Source organism: Miniopterus schreibersii (genome assembly GCF_964146895.1).
Source record: "Miniopterus schreibersii genome assembly, chromosome: 21".
Taxonomy (NCBI): domain Eukaryota; kingdom Metazoa; phylum Chordata; class Mammalia; order Chiroptera; family Miniopteridae; genus Miniopterus; species Miniopterus schreibersii.
This window is the reverse complement of record NC_138123.1, coordinates 4,550,103-4,566,254: the sequence shown is the minus strand read 5'-3', so window position 1 is coordinate 4,566,254 and position 16,152 is coordinate 4,550,103. Positions and strand designations below refer to the sequence as shown.

Sequence of the window (16,152 nt, the reverse complement as noted above, 5' to 3'; positions counted from 1 at the left end):
CATCTATTGAGTTCCTATTATGTGAGAGGCACTATTCTAAGGGTTTACTTGCATTCATGCATTTACTCTTTAGAAGACTCCTACGAGATGATAAAACTCTTATAATTTTATTTCCAGATGAGAAGACTGATCTAAGGAGGAATTACATAGCTGCCCCATAATTTTACAGCTATTAGGGATGGACACAAAAATCAAATTAGGACTTTGGAGAGCCCATTCTCTATGCCCCTGCAACGTAGAACCAGGAACGAAGCGAACCGCAGCTCTTAGTGAATGAACATTTCTGGCAAGAGACTCTGTTTTTGTTGTAAGATGAGACAAGTGCCGGGGGTGGAAAGAACATTCTTCCTCAAATGGGCTACTAGGTGCTAATGATCACGAGAGTCCGTCTATCTCCTGAAGCCCTCTCTTCGCTACTACAGCCTCCGTTAGAAAAACTCAACACAAAAATAACACATAGATCTTCATTTTGTGGAATACAAACAGACTAACAAAGAAAGAAAGGCATTAATACAAACCACCTTCCTAATAAAAAATAGTAATCAATTGGAATGTGGATACACACAGAAATCACAAATGCAAGGACCCCGGCTGCCTGACCTAAGCATTCTGAGGTAGCGATTGTTATGACCCTCATTTGCCAGAAGAGGAAACTGATACCGAGAGAGGTTAGACAGTGGCCCATGGTCATCACCTGGCGGGAAGGCTTCAGGTGCTTCACATACCTTTACTGCACGTACGGCAATAGCAACTGAATTAAAGGAAACACTTGTACACAAAGGACTGACAGAAAGTCCATCATCAGAAACCGAAGCGACTCCCTCGGGCCGGGTGGCTCAGCTGGTTAGAGCGTCTTCCCGATACGCCCAGGTTGTGGGTTCGATCCCCAGGCAGGGCACATACAGGCATCAGTAAGTGGAGCAACAAATCAGCGCTTCTCCCTCTCTCTGTGTCTCTCTCGACCTTCCTTCCTCTCTTTCTCTAAAATTGACAAATAAAAATAAAAAGAAGTGGCTTAGACAGCAGTGGCTTAGAAAGCATGGGCATTTTTTAGGATATTAAATAGTGTCAAGGGAGGGGCTACCTATCACGCAAAAATAACATTGGATTCTAAGTGAGATCATGTGCCAGAAACCACAGAGGATGCGCGCTGGAGTACAGGGAAGGGAGGGAGGGAGGGAGGGAGGGAGGGAGGAAAGGAGAAAGGGAGGGAGGAAAGAATGAAGAAAGGAAGGAAGGAGGGAGGGAGGGAGGGTCATTTACGATTAGATCCTAACATGCTCGAGAAAAGAAGACTGAAGGAGCAGCTGAAAACCCTGTGCCAAAAGGAAGGCAACGGACAGAAGCCAATGGCAGGGGCTCCTTCCCCCGCCAACTGAGCAACTCGGGAAAGCGCAGGGACCAGGCCCGCAAAGCCTGCGACAGGTGTGCTGCCCTCGGGAGCCCGCTGGTGCCCTAACTGCTCAGGCATCTACCCAGAGGCGGGATGCAATCCCTTCCCAAGGCGGGTCCTTTTGCTCACGTCTGGGTGTTCAGGAGCATTATGAGTAAGTGATGGTTAACAATCAATCCGTCTTTAAGTGGCTTTGCCAGAGGAAAGGCAGTAAACGGAGCTGGAGGAGACGGAGCCCCTGCCTGGGCGAAGACAGTGCCGTCCAGGGAAGTGAAGGGTCCGAAACGACCGAGCTCCTTGCATGTGCCGGGTGTGGCGCCCACCGCTCCCCAGGGTATCTCAAGATGCCCTTGTGAATGGGGCATGAGCTCCCTGTTAAAGACAAGCAACCGAGGCTCAGGAGCTTGACCAAGATCCCGTAAGCCAGGAAAAAGTAAATGGCAGGCGGAGTCCGCGTGCAAACCCAGCCCTCGGTCACCGCCAAGCCAGACGTCCTGAATCCTGCCTCAGTTTCCTGCTGCTGCCCCAAACCTAGCGAATAAACTTAACTTTTTAGAAAAGTACTTTCAAAGGGCAAGATGACTTTTGATAACAACCTCTTCTTGATTTTAAGGTGCGTAGTTAAGACTTCCAAAAAACAAAAATAAAATAAAAAAATATGAAGCTGGCATTCATGTCCTTCAAAGTAATTAGCAACTTTCCGAAGCGATTGGTACAAAACAATTATTGTCATTGATCAGCCCTGAATGGATGATTTTAAACAGAGCCGTTGCGTGCTCAGCAGATTACAGCTTGTTAACGGGCAACTTCCAAATGACCTCCTAAGCTAGTCAAATCAATGATGCATAGTCCTCATTAAGTAACATCAGAATGTAAGTGGGCTTATAAATAATGTTTATTTTAAGCACTAAAACAAATGGCAAAAGCCTGATACATCACAAGTCATCTGCTCACAGAAAAGATCTTCCCTCCAATGGGCTCACTTTTACTCCTCAAAATCCATCGGCACCTTAATGTTACCGAAAGAGGGGAAAATAAACGTCTTCTCATCTAAAATTAGACTGAAGACACAGACAAGCTCACTAATAACCTACATATAAATGTATATGAGAGCATACAAGTAGGGCTTTTATTCATAATTATGCTTTTAAAAAAAACCAGAATGCTCAACACTCCTGAAAACCATACAAAGTAGTTCTGCTTTCATCGTTAGAGTCCAGCACATAGAACAGTTAGGAAGCTGACTCCCTAAACCCAGTGTTTGGGGGGGCCTCAGGTGACACCCAGTGCTTCCCAGCAGCAGAAGTGGGGGACCAGCTCTCCACCAGGCCATAAAAGATGCAAAATTCCACCTCTAGATGGGGCAGGGAGAGAAACGAGTTGAGCAGTTGAAGCAGCTCATGACAGTCCCGTAGATACTAAAAGCTGTGCAAACACAGAGAGCTGGGGAAAAAAAAAAAGTTGAGGGTCAAACTGAAACGAGATCTGCAATGAAAAGGCCAAGATGCTGGAGGGGAAGCGGAACCCAAATCTGGAGCAAAGTTAAATCAAAGACCAAAGGGACAACCGAGCACCACACAGAGACGCAGGAGAAACGGGGCCCCGGGAGCCGAGGTAAAAACCTACTGAGCCACGTCCTGCTGTATAAACTGACTGTCACTGGCCTGGCAGCAGGTCACCGGCTGGCGGGGGTTTGCTACAGGCTCACTGTGGGTTCCCACGGCAGCGGATACCACAGCAAGGCTCCGGGTTGGGGGACTTTGGCAGGATCCAAAGCTCCTGAGATCTTCCATCCACACGAGAACTGCGCTAACCAAACATTGACTCCCGTGTCCAGTTTACCCGCCCCGCGCGGCCTAGTCGGGTATTTTAAAAGAGCCTAAAGATCCCCCAGCTAAGGCTTAAATAATTTCCACCTAGGGCTCCGAGGGGCTTAGACAAAAAGTATTTGAAACAAACGACGTTTTTTACTCTTTGTTTGGAAGAAAGTAAATCAACATTTATTGGCACATTTGGGGACAACTATTTAACTGCCTACTGTAAGCCCAGAGCTGTGGATACAAGGACTGAGATGATAGGATCCGGGCCCCAAGGGACTTACAGAGCGTGGGGGGCGGGTACTGGCACGTAAATTAGCCAGGACAATAAGATGCCACAGGTCCTAGGACAGAAGTATGTCGACGGTAAAATGGCGACATAAAAAGGGAGAGTGATCAGTTCTACACAGGTGTGGAGGGGTGTCGTAAAGTCTTCAGAGAAAAGGTGACCCTTAAGAACCAAATGCAGCAGATCAGAACATGAATTTCCATCACAAGATTAAAAAAAAAAATCACAACATATAACTTATTCATTATAAAAAATGGCATCTCTTTGGAAGTGGGTAGGCTAAAACTAATTCTTTTAAATTTCTCTCTTTTTAGAAATGATCCACCGGCCTCCTGGAAAATGGAATGTAATTTATTTGTCAGGCTTGGAGGCAATAGTTAACACAGAGTTTGCCATGGGCTCAGTATATGAAGCAAATTAAAGCAGAATATTTTTCTTTTCTATTGCACGTGAAGGTCCTATTTATGATCTGGGCGCATATGTGTCTGCTATTAGGAAAGAGCAGACACATATGTTCGAATACGTAAAAAACTCCGCCTTCCAAGTGGCTTGGGCTGATATGGGTTTCTCAGAGGCGCCTAGTCCAGGTACAAGGAATCTTAAGGACTCCAGCTAGGTCAGGGTGCAAAGTGCAGATCAGGGGCTGAGCAATAAAGACCAGAGCGCACTTTTCTAACCTTGCTGCCTGCGCCTGTCTGCCCGGTGACTTACGGGAATAGCTGAGCCTTTCTCGGTTACGTATTGCTTTTTACTGGGCCAACACGTCTGACAAGAGGTAGAACCTCACAGCGGTGTTTCGGTCTCAAGGTTAAGTCTCTGGCCGAGCACCGAAATCTCCCAAGTTCCCAGGCTCCGGCCTTCCAGAAACCAAGGGAAAAACCCACTGCTTCCCTCTGTCACCGTATCACTAGGAAAGAGCAGCGAGAAGAGCCGTGTCTTCCTCTTGACTGGTTCCTGCCCCTTACAGGACGGAACAGAGGGACACAGGAGCCTGTCCCCGGGCTCGGGGCCCCGGCGCATCACGCCTGGAGAGGAAAGCGCCCTCCCCGGACCAGCATAAATCATCAAAGTCACCTTAACTCACCTGCCGTAGCTCAACATGGGCCTTTCAGGAGGTATCTTACTACCTTTTTTCACCCCCGATAAAGCCCATTATTAGCAGGAGCAAGAACTAATGGGTCAGTGAAAGAAAACATGAGGCAGCGTAGGTTTTAAGGACGTGAATAAAATCCGCCTAAGTAACTTCGTTTATAGCAGCCTCACAACCAAGCTACTGCCATAGTGTCTGAGACCAAAAAAAAAAAAAAAAAGTACTTTTGCCGTGTCCGTTCCCAAAATCTGTACAGAAACCAAGGCAGCCTCATCGTCGCTGGATTCAGCTTCCCATCGGGAAAAATCACACATAAAAACGGGCGTAGAAATGGCAGAAAGAAAACTTCTAAGCTGGAAGCTGCCTTTATTACTGTGAAATCATAGGGATAATGTCTAATTGATTTCTATTGGGCAGGAATCTTCTATTTCAGAGCCACGCTCATCTATTTATCACAATATTCTCTATGACATATGGAAACGAATCCACTGCTTCATTAATATTTATGGCCTCTCTGTAGCTGTGGCTCAGAGATGTTTAACATTCTAAAACATAAGCGTTGATAATTACATGTTTTACATTTTACTCTAATTTTTAATACTGCCAGGATTACTTAGCACAGCTAACTTTTCAACTCCGCACCCTTTCCTCTCGTTAACCACCAGCATATCAATCAAATCGGCGTTATTCTGGTCCCCCCCATTTTATTAAAAACGAATTCAAGGCACAATTGACTTTTCATTTGTTTAACAAGTGAAGAAATATTTACCCTGACAGCCATCTCGTTGTAGATATTCATCTTCATATTATAATACGCTAACTGTAGATCAAGAAGAGAAAAAAGACGGCATGTATTTCAGTCACACAGACACGGGCGGCCTATTTTTACATGTGAAAGATAAGAATCTCTATACATAATACATAATAAGAGCTCTCGGCTTAGAAAAATGAGATCAAACTTGGGTATTGAAGAGACGGGCTTCCTAATACATAATGCAGACTTAACCAGAAAGAGCCATGGTCCCAAGCTTGGCGCTAATGGAGATGTATGACCCTAAAAGGCTCTCCGCCGAGTGTGACAATCAATGGTGCTCTGCTGAGACAGGACGAGGCGGAGATGGTCACACGCGCTGGGGACGTGCAGCACCCTGCGATTTGGTCACTGCGGCGCCTTCAGCCAAAACTGGCCGAAACGTAAAGGGGATTCGCGTTCCAAGGTGTCTGGTTAAATGGCCACCTCGAAGCGACGCTGCCTTCAGTTGGAGTCGTTCAAGGGCGAGGTGCGGGCCTGGGGCGAAATCGCGCCTCCCGGCCCCGGGCTCCAGGTGCCCCGAGTAACCCCTGGGAGTCGCCCCACTTAACATTCGCCGCAGCGCCCTGCAGTCAGAAATACCAGGAGGTCGTGATCCCGCAAACCCGATGCGGCCCAGGCTTCCTGAAGCCTTGGTTTCTTTCAAGCGGAGACGCCTTTGTCTCTTACTGTCCGTAAGTTACAGCAACTCATCCTTGGGCCGCACAGCTTGTTTCAGTGGAAGTGCGGCTTTAAATAAAGCCTCTGGTCTGTTCCATCTTTTAACGAAAAATGTAAAATTAAAGAAACCCATGGTGGGCAATAAACAGTAAATAAATATAATAGGTTGTGGGGTTTTTTCCCCCCAACACGATCCGTTTTCATTCCGTCAAGGTTCATTCCACTGAAACACCTTGGGGCCGGGGGACAGGTGCGGTGTCTCAGGCACAGTCAGAGGGGACTGCGAGGAGTGCCTTAACTTTTTATGTAGGGGTTTCCTTCCCAGCAACGCACAGGAACTTACAGAAAAGAATTTCACCCTAACTAGTACGGTTCGAATTGCCTGGTCTGATCCAAAGCAAACTGTCTATGCAGAGCAGCCGGGCCGGATTATTTATCAACGGTCTAAGCAATTAAGAAACAGTTGGCTGCAATATGTCATCCGCAAGTGAGCACAATGGTGTCACTTCATTCTCCGTTCTCTGTCTTTGCTGGAGCAATCAAGGCATAATTCTTGGCGTTTGAGGTGAATTCAAAACATTTACTCTAAAATCACCTTTCTTCAAGTTATATCGAGGCAGGTATAAACATTCAATATTTTTATACAAAGACAATGCATTGGAAATTATATATTTGGAAAAATTGGGGGTTCGGAAAAAGACATTTCTTGCTTTTATCATATTGCTGTTCAGTTGAGCTCGGTGGGTGTAGGTGTTTTCCAGCCACAGAGCTGGGTTCAATTCCTGACGCTGCTTTTAGCAGCCAGTGGCTCTGAACGGCTTACTTAAGGTCTCCCAGTCTTGATTTCCACCCTTACGCAATGGGACATCCCATACTTTCTAGAGCTGTTGTGAGGATTAAAATGAGATAAAAGTGCTTGGGACATAGTGATGGTTATTATGAGAGGGGTCGTGTGTGAACCAGTAACTGATGTTATATTTATTCTCAATTCTCTAGCCCAGCTGCTTTTCAAAGTACCAAAAAAACAAAACAAAAAAACCCAAGCCAAAACAAACAAACCCTACAAAAAAACCCCAAAAAACCGTAAGTGAGACCTTTTCGAGGAATATATCCATATAAACGTGGCCGGATCCACTGCCTTTACTTGCTAGATTGGCCGATACAGAGACAATATTTGCATTACACGGATGCATTGGAAGCTGCAGAAACCAGGCACATCTGGGCAACAGACCTGATGAGCCCCAGCCTCTGTTAGTTTCCACATCAGTGTCACCCTCGTCTCATAATTCTGAGTGGAATCATTAAAATGATTTATTATCAAATAATCAGGAGTATTTTGGGCATATGCTTTGCCTTGTTTCCTGGCAACTGATACCAATCTGGTCGTTATCAACAGCTGATTTTTAAAGCAGCCTTTGTTTTTACACACACACACACACACGCACACACACCCCACAGAAATTAAAAGCCAATGACATTATTTCTCCCAGCCGCTATTAATACCCTCTTTAAAAGCAGGTGAACCGCATCTAAATTAATTTCAGAATTATAATGAAAAAATGTCAATAACATTTCAAATTGTAGGTCAGAGTCTTAAGTTATTCAGACTTTGGTGTTTATTTAAAAGGAGACACCCTGAAGGGAAAAAAATATATATATATAATGTTTCAGTTTTATGCTCTGACACTAAAGGGTGACAAATGTTGCCTTATTAACTTATAACTGATTTGGAAGAAATGAGTCATCAGTTCTCCGTGGAAACATCAGGAAAGGCTTCTCAGATGAGGTCGCCTACAAAACACTAAATCCAATTTTGTTCTTAGGTAAATCACTTTAAAATTACCTGTGAATATGACCAAAGTGAACAAGTTAGGGCATGGGTTGTGTCATTTTAATGCTAACATGTATATACTGTATATTATTTACCTTCACGGTGAGGCGGTAATACTTCCTTCCTAAGCAACTTCTCCACCATTTCTGAATAACTGTTGATATTCTGTGTAAATATCTGAGTGAGAAAATATGCTTATTAGCACGTTTTCACTGAAACAAAAATCTCTCTTAATATCTGTGATAAAAAAAAAAAAATCAAATTCAAAGCCATCCTAATGTGTACTTTTAAAAAGTGGAGAGTTGTCATTCTGGGATAGAATGAATAATTCCTACAAGTTGGAATAAAAGGCATAGACAACTACTCAGTAGTTCTTTGGGGCTCCTGCTTAGACAATTTCTTTAAAACTTCCATTTTTCTTCCACACTTACTCTCTAAATGTTTTTTAATGTTAAGACTCTCATACAGGCCATAGCGACAAGTTGAGAATTAAGCCAGGCGCCACCGATGGGACTCGCCACGAGAATTCAGAAGTGATTCTTGAGGTCAGCAGACGCTTCCCCTCTTCGATCTTTCCTGGTATCGCTCAGGCTGCCCAAGCGAACATGCTGTTGGTCTGAATCCTAACGACCCTCTTGGCTGCCATGGTTCTAGTTTATTGGGATCAAAGGAGAAACCTTTATGCTTTAATCTGCACGCCTGGTCCCCACCGGCCAACAATGTGAGGACGTATGCGGTGTGATCCCGGCCCGCATTCCAGTTATTACTGAGGGGTCATGGTCTTCCCCCACCTCTGTCCAGGAAAATCATTTTTCAGAACTGAAGGGAAACTGAAGGAAGGTTTGAAGAAATAGTGGAACAGCTGAGGGTCAACGTCAATCTCTTTGCAGTAGGAATGGCATCGTTCTGGTATCATTTACCTGCACTTACCAATGTGTTGGAAAAAATCGGAAGGGAGAGCTTGCTTTTTGTTTTTGTTTTTCTTTCTTACCAGTCAATGAATTAATTTGCTACAAATACAAGTCCAGCCATTTGTCACATCCTATGGAATTTGAAGAATTTTATCAAGTATGTTTACAATACTGAGAATAGTTGAAAGTGGAGAAATGGTCAATACGATTTAGTTTCCTAACATGTATGAAAAGATGACCAACAAAAGTTGTACTTTTAAAAGGGGCATCATATAACTTATTAACTTCATTACAAGTAACATAAAAGATTATTTGGAGTGAGCACTACATGCACAAGTTGCATTCTGTAAGGAGTATATTTTTATGCTCGATCTGAATTTTCCACGACAACATCAACATACCTGATATATGTCCGAACTCGACAACCTCGAAACCAGCTCTGGATTTTGATTGCTGCATTGTTTTCTTTTTCTCTAAATGTATCCACAACACTTAAAAAATAAAATAAAGCATTTCATTAGCGACTAAAATGATTCTAAAGTAAATCAATCTGTTAAACTTAATCTTTAATTTCTTCCAAAGTGATCATTATAATCCAAATGTCATTTTAAATAAAATTAAGGTGCTAAGTAGAAAAAAAAAAAACATTTCAGAAATCCTAAGCTATGTTTTAAAAATTAACCTTTCTCTGAGGGTCCATGTGCTCTTGACAGTTTTACTTTTTTAATTTTTATAACCACGTACTTTGCAACTAATTAATTTCCAAACGATGTTATAAGAAAATAAAAAAGCAATGTGCTATTTTTAATTTTTTTAAAAAACATATCGGGCAAGATTAAAATGCCTGCAGATTTCATTCAACGCATCCGTTAAATGAATTGCCTCTAAGTAAAATCAATCAATCACAGAATGCCAATTCGAGGTAGAATTCTCTGAAAGTCCATTTTAGTTCAAGGAAACGGGAGATTAGAAAGAAATTTAAAAATTCAGACCTTAGATTTATTAACTTACAGCAAGAAAAGGTTTAATCAAGACAGACTTCCATGTTCATTTTAACCAGACGTTACCGACTGGTAAAGGGATACGGCTGAGGGCAGCTGCTGGGCCCACGGAGGGATTTCGCTCCTAGAATGCTGCTTGGCGCAGAATTAGCACTTTACGTTGGCTGAATGAATAAAAACTGGCTATTTATTTCTTACTTAAAAAAAATCCCTCAATAATTGCACGTGGTTGGTTTGTTTCTGGGGTTTTTTGGTGGTTTGTTTTTTTTTTTTTTTTTGGAGAGGTTATTTTTGTTGTCATTGAAGGTTAGAGTAAATACATAGGTTTCATTAAATTTATTCATCATCATCAGAAGAAAAACAGGATGGAAACTAAAAACTCTTCAAACAATAAAATTCTCAGACTGGACTGTAGCGCTGGCCAGAGAAAGAGGGTAGGACGAGCGATTAAATAGTCACTGGCCAAGAGGCGGGAAATGAGCAGACGGGTGACAGGTCTAGAAGGAGGGAGAGCTACCTAGGGAGCCTGACCGAGGAGGACCCACAAAAGCAAAGGCGGGGACCCAGATGTGACAATGAGTGGGGGGAATTCCGGGCAGCCCTGCGGTTGGTTGCACCAGGGGTGGTGCAAGCGCAGGACAAGCTGGAAAACTACAAGAGGATCAGTCGCCTTGCTGACGGCGGGAGGCACTGAGATGGGACTGCCACATGGACGTGATACATTTTTTGGGAAATAATGAAGCAGGCAAAATCACGAGAGGAAAAAGTAGAGTAACTGCAGCTGTTTGCTTGCACTGCGTGTACAAAATGAGAGCAGAGACGGAGGACAACTGTCCTCTCGGCTCACCTTCTGTATCCCATGTGGGAGACAGAACAGCTTCCGGCCCTTTCCTCCAGGGCGCCCTCCCTGACTCCGCAGACTACGGTGGGCCTCTGCGTTCACACCCTCATAGCTCCCCCTATTATTTCTTCCCCACAGTCATATCTAATGAGTGTTTAATGATGGTCTCTCCACTACACTTTGAAACCCACAAAGCAGTCCCAGTGGCTCCGTACAGATAATTAATGTGACTCCTAACACTCAACCTTTGTCTCACCAAAGCTGCTTCCCCGGGGGCGGGGGACGCGCACACACTGGCACTTGTCATCTGGGTGCAGACACTGCCACAGGCCCACTCACAGCACTGAAGCCCCCTCCCTGTCCCAGAAGGAGGAGTGGCCCAGGAGCCAACAGGTCCCCCCAGCTCTTAGCAGCATGAACCCAGGGCGCTGCTGGTGAAAGACAGGCAGACACCTGAAAGGCTCTGTGAAAATAAACAGGAAAGAGGAAGAATATCGGAAACAAACTGACACTTCCTTTGCCAGGCACTGTTCTTGGCATTTTTTTTTTTTTTTTTAACTTTTAAATATGTTCTCCTTGATTTTAGAGAGAGAAGAAGGAAAAGGGAGAGAGAAGCAGCGATCAGTTGCCTCCCATATGCATGCTGACCAGGGATGGAGCCTGAACCCTGGGCATGTGCCCTGACCGGGAATCGCACCCGTGACCTTTCGGTGCAGGGGACGATGCTTGAGCAACTGAGCCACACTGGCCAGGGCATTAAAAAATTTACTTTAAAATAGCAACCTTGCTCTTTATGTTTTCTAATCTCTCCTGGTAATAATGCTAACACAGAACATACAGTCAAGAGCAAAATTAGATTGTCTCATTTCAGAGTTACAAATAAAAACACATATAATACAAGCACACATATTGTACTATACTTACAAGAACTATACATCTTAAAGGGAAACATTTAAAATATAACTTATAGTTAACTTGCTGCTAAGTTTTAACTTATGTGCTGAAATTTGACTTCTATACACATTTATCTGTTGCCCCCCCCTTTTTTTTTAATGGCTTAAAAATGAAATTTACAGATACTTGGGTTACCACAGGGCTGCTGAGTACTCATACAGTATGTCATGAACTGCTAGATATATTACGTTTAAAATGAAAAATGTGGGTACGTAACACTTTATTTTAATGGTATATTAATTAGTTCCAAATTACAATGGAAGTCCAATAGCAGCGAATAAAATATGACATCTCCATGAATTTGAAATAAATTTATTATGATCCGTATTATCACAATGAATACGAAATGAATTATTAATGACAAAAGATCAAAAGTATTACTGGGAATGTAATAAAACATCGAGAAAAGGCTGAAAGTTTCCAGTCACTTCATCATCAACTAGAAATAAGTACTCTAACCCCGGATAACACCATCTTCATGTGTACCATTCGTGGCCGGAAATTAACTGACAGTAAATAGACTTTTTTTTTTTTAATGTGCTGCTAAATATCTTTCCGGCAATATGCAAAAACTATGCATTTTGCAAATGAGCATACTGTGCTTTTTCTAACTTACGTGCATTAGCTGCTGAATAAATACTAGATTAAAAACTTGATAGGTTTTCCTTCTCACTATCATATAACTTGTAACAATTTTAGATGTCAGGAGCAAAATTCCAATATTAGCTGCCCCGTGTTATAAGATATATTGATGTGTAAAATTATTATTTTTTGACTATCATTTCACTATTGGGTCTCAGGGATTTCAACCTCCTTTAAAGGCATAAACTTTGTGTTCGGATTATCACCCACATGCCCAGTAAGAGGTCAGTAACCACATTTTGGAAGTTATTGGCCACGTTCTATTTTCATTCATAGTCCTATTCATTCATTACTATTATTTCACAGCTCAGTGTAAATGAGCTACAATACATAAGTATTAGAATATATTAGGAGATCCTGCAATGTATGTTTTGTGTTGGGTTTTTTTTAAATGTTTTATTATTAACTTCATTTCCTGAGCAGTTAAATCCTAAAGAAATTGCCATGTGGGCTGGGAAACTAGGGAATCTGTGTTAGAGGGGGTGTGAGGGGAAGGGCTATCTGTTTCCAACCTGTGACATCCTAGACACAATAGTCTGCCTCTCTGATCAGTAGGTCAAAACATGAGCACCTCCCTGGCCTGTTTGGCTCAGTGGTTAGAGCGTTGACCCTCAGAGTGAAGGGTCCCAGGTTCAGTTCTGGTCAAGGGCAGATACCTCAGTTGCAGGCTCGATCCCCAGCCCAGGTCCAGGCGCATGCAGGAGGCGACCAATTGATGCGTCTCTCTCATCGATGTTTCTCTCTCTCTCTCTTCCTTCCACTCTCTCTGAAAAGCAATGGAAAAAATATCCTCAGGTGAGGATTTAAAAGAAAAAACAAAAACAAAAACATGAACACCTACAAAACATTTCCTGTGCAAGCAACTGTCCAGAGAGCTTGGGCTGGACAGGCAATGCAATGCCCAGTCTCCCAAGGCCCCCTAGTCTCTCATCCCATCAGCTCCTCCCATATGTGCTGCTCACTTCTTGGCAGCTCCAAGTCTTTTTACTACATTAGGCAGAGAAGTGTCTCTCTCCGTGGACTTCCGGGCCCTGGAGGACTCAAGTGCTAACCTAAGCACTTAGTAATAATAGCATTTCCCCATGAATGTCATCTTTCAACTTCAGGAGGATTCTGGAGCCAACTGGAAGGCGCAAGCATTTTTGCCACCACCCTGTTACCAATAAAGGAAGGCACTGAAACAAACCAAGGAACTGTCTCCTCCAAGTGTTCTCTCTCCACTTGCGGTTTAAGAGGGACCACGGATATTATCTCACACCCAATGCACCACTGAATTGTGATTAAGTGCTACAAGAGAGGTACGGAGAGCTCGTTATAAGGTAGTCGGTGAGAATAACGTTAGAAAAAGAGCAGGTCAGTAAGACCTTGACCTTTTTTCCCCCATTGGTCTGCCCACGTCACCCCATCCTACCATCGTCTCATTCTCTGCTTCTGCATGTCTCCTAAGTCGGAAGAACTCCTGGGGCATTGCTTCCAGAAGGCCGTGGTTCAAATGAACGTCTTCCTGAGATGGAAGTTCGTGTGCAGGGAGATGGACAAGGCTGCCAGTGTCTCCTTTAGCTCTCTCCTATTAATGAATACGCTGATGCGCGTTACCCCCAGTGGTTTCAATCCTGTCACTTTAGGGCAACGAACGTGTCATAGGACAGAGTTCACTAATGTCTGTGACATGACGGAGGCACGCGTTCCAGGTATGGGCGACCTCTTAGCTCACCCTGATAAGGGGAGCCCAGGGGACCCCAATCAGGCTCTTACGCTTCCTTTCATCAAATTGCGGAGAGGCGATGTCAAAGAAAAACACTTGATTTTACAGTTTTATCTACTTAGATCACCTCAAGCTGATATCTGTGCCCCCCAGCCCATGCACTGTCAATCCCTGTAGGGTCAGAGCACTTTTAAACTTGTGGCAATGTGTGCAGCTGGCCCCTGAAGGGCAAAGACTTAAACTTCTTGAATTAGGAATCGTGTTGTTAGGAAGCCCCCGCTGAGAAGCCACTGCCGACAGTCAAGCCAGGTCTCTGAGGGGTCCCCCGGGGGCGGGGGGGCGACTCACCTGTTCCTAAAATAGTACTGATGTCCCACGGCGGCCGACAGCGTCTGCAGCCGGGCGAGCGTGGCCATCACCCGCGGTTCTGCTTTCCCGCGGATGTTGTCATCGGTCTCCTAGGCAACCGGGCCAAACCATAAGCCAGGCCTCGGGGGGGGTGAGGAGTCCCGCTTCCCTTGGACTCTGTTTTTTTACACCGTTTCAGTTTCTAAAACATAAGAAAGAAAAAAGCCGTACATTTCCAGCGGGAAGAGAAGTTTCGCTTCGTTGTCTCTGTGGGTAAAAAACGGGAGTTTAGAGGCGGGGGGGCGCGGGACGGATGGTTGCGCCCGACTTCCGGCTTCCGCCTCCCTCCCGCTCCCGGAAGCCCCGGCTCAAAATGCTGAACTGCTCGGGGCAGGTCGCCGCCGCCGCCGCCCCCGCCGCCGCGGTGGTTGGAGCCAGTTCTCGGGCCTGAGCCCCGAGGCCGGGCTCCCGGGTGTCGTTCATGTTCGGGGCGGCCGGGCGCCCCCCGATCGGAGCTTCAGCCGCCCGGAACCACTGGTGAGGCTGGCGGCCCAGTGGATGGGAGGCGGGGCCGGGGTGCTGGCCCGCGGGCCGCCTCACCTTGGGGGGGGGGTGGCGGATGCTCGGAACGCGGGCCTGGCCGCCTCCCACGGGGGCCTGGCCGCCTCCCACGCGGGCCGGGGAGCGCGCGATCCGAGGGAGGCGCGGACGCGCGTGCGAGAGAGCTCTGGGGGGCTCACTGGGCGCGGGGCCCGCCTGGTGTTTGGGGCGCGGGGTTTGCGGACCCCCGGGGTCCCCCGTGGGCAGGATGAGGGACGGGGAGCCTGGCTCCGAGACCAGGCCCGACCCCCGCATTTACCGCTTTAAAAAACTGCCTGGATCGCGGGCCAAGGAGCGAGAGTTCTGCAAGTTAGGCACGGAAGCGACCTGCCGCTCCCCGCCACCCCCACCCCTTTTTTGGGGGGTGCGGGGGGGAGCGGGAGTAACCCACCTGTTCATGCTCTTTGATCGTCCCATGCCGGGCAAGCGCGATGGGCACGGAGTCCCCCGAGAGCGCAGGGCCGAGGCCTGGGGGCGCTGCCCCCGCAGAGGGCCCGCGGGGCACCGCCCTGGAGGGACGCGGCCGCTGCCCCTCGTCCAGGCGCCTTCACTTTCACTCTATGCTCGAGGACGGCCCGTGGCGGATGATCGCACCTCTTTTTTTTTGGTGGGAGCTGGGAGCTGGGTGATGATGGATTTCTGGTTGGAAACTCCAAGGCCTGTCCTGTTTCCTCCCAGGCTCCTTTCCTCCAGGCATACCCGGGGCCTGCAGGGAAACAAAACAGATGTTCCTCTGACCACCCTCAGTCATAAAGTGTTGAACAGCAGGTGAAATGTGGATAAAATATATATATATACACACACACATACATATATATATATATATATATATATATATATATATATCTATTCCTAGATTCTGCAGCAGATGAGAACACAACACATGGGATTCCAGGTAGTCTGTGATCTCAAGGAAGTTATTTCGCATCAACCCCTTCTCTGGAAAGTTAAAAGAGTATCTTGTCTGAAATGTTTTGAAAGCGATCAGGTCACTCTGTAGTTCACTTTATCATGAGTATAGATTGGATATGCTCCTTTTAAACTCTCGCATTTTGCATTCAGAAAAAGCAAGGGAGCACATTTTTTTTAAGAAATTGTGATGTGATTACTATTGGATAAAACGTGTTTCTTAAGTGTGTAGTATTTTTTTTTGTTTTGGCAATGGATACACCTTGTGACCACCACACCAAACAAGATATGAGACTTTTGCATCACCCCAGAGTTCCCTCTCCGGGGTACCTTTCTTAATGTTTCACTGT

At 45.5% G+C, this 16,152-nt stretch overlaps 2 protein-coding genes across 7 annotated transcripts in view; one reads left to right on the top strand and one right to left on the bottom strand.

The window, feature by feature from the left end:
- Positions 1–14,388, bottom strand: part of SPATA17 (spermatogenesis associated 17) — a 129,528-nt gene extending 115,140 nt beyond the window's left edge. For 3 of the 4 annotated variants that reach the window (XR_013997859.1, XM_081123800.1, XM_081123799.1), the window contains exons 1-4: positions 14,294–14,388; positions 9,204–9,293; positions 7,987–8,068; positions 5,359–5,409 (exon numbers count right to left, since the gene is read on the bottom strand). Coding sequence is in view for 3 of the 4 variants with exons in the window: in XM_081123800.1 (XP_080979926.1) it covers positions 5,359–5,409; positions 7,987–8,068; positions 9,204–9,293; positions 14,294–14,361 (291 nt within the window). In the remaining variant the exon portion in view is untranslated. The remainder of the gene's footprint in view (positions 1–5,358; positions 5,410–7,986; positions 8,069–9,203; positions 9,294–14,293) is intronic. The other variant, XM_081123801.1, reaches the window with a different exon arrangement.
- A 265-nt stretch (positions 14,389–14,653) lies between these two features.
- GPATCH2 (G-patch domain containing 2) overlaps positions 14,654–16,152 on the top strand; it is a 75,844-nt gene continuing 74,345 nt past the window's right edge. For 2 of the 3 annotated variants that reach the window (XM_081124193.1, XM_081124194.1), the window contains exon 1: positions 14,656–14,830. In XM_081124193.1, coding sequence (XP_080980319.1) covers positions 14,775–14,830 — 56 coding nt within the window. In that variant the 5' untranslated portion in view covers positions 14,656–14,774. Of the gene's footprint in view, positions 14,831–16,152 lie in introns of all 3 variants that reach the window. The other variant, XM_081124195.1, reaches the window with a different exon arrangement.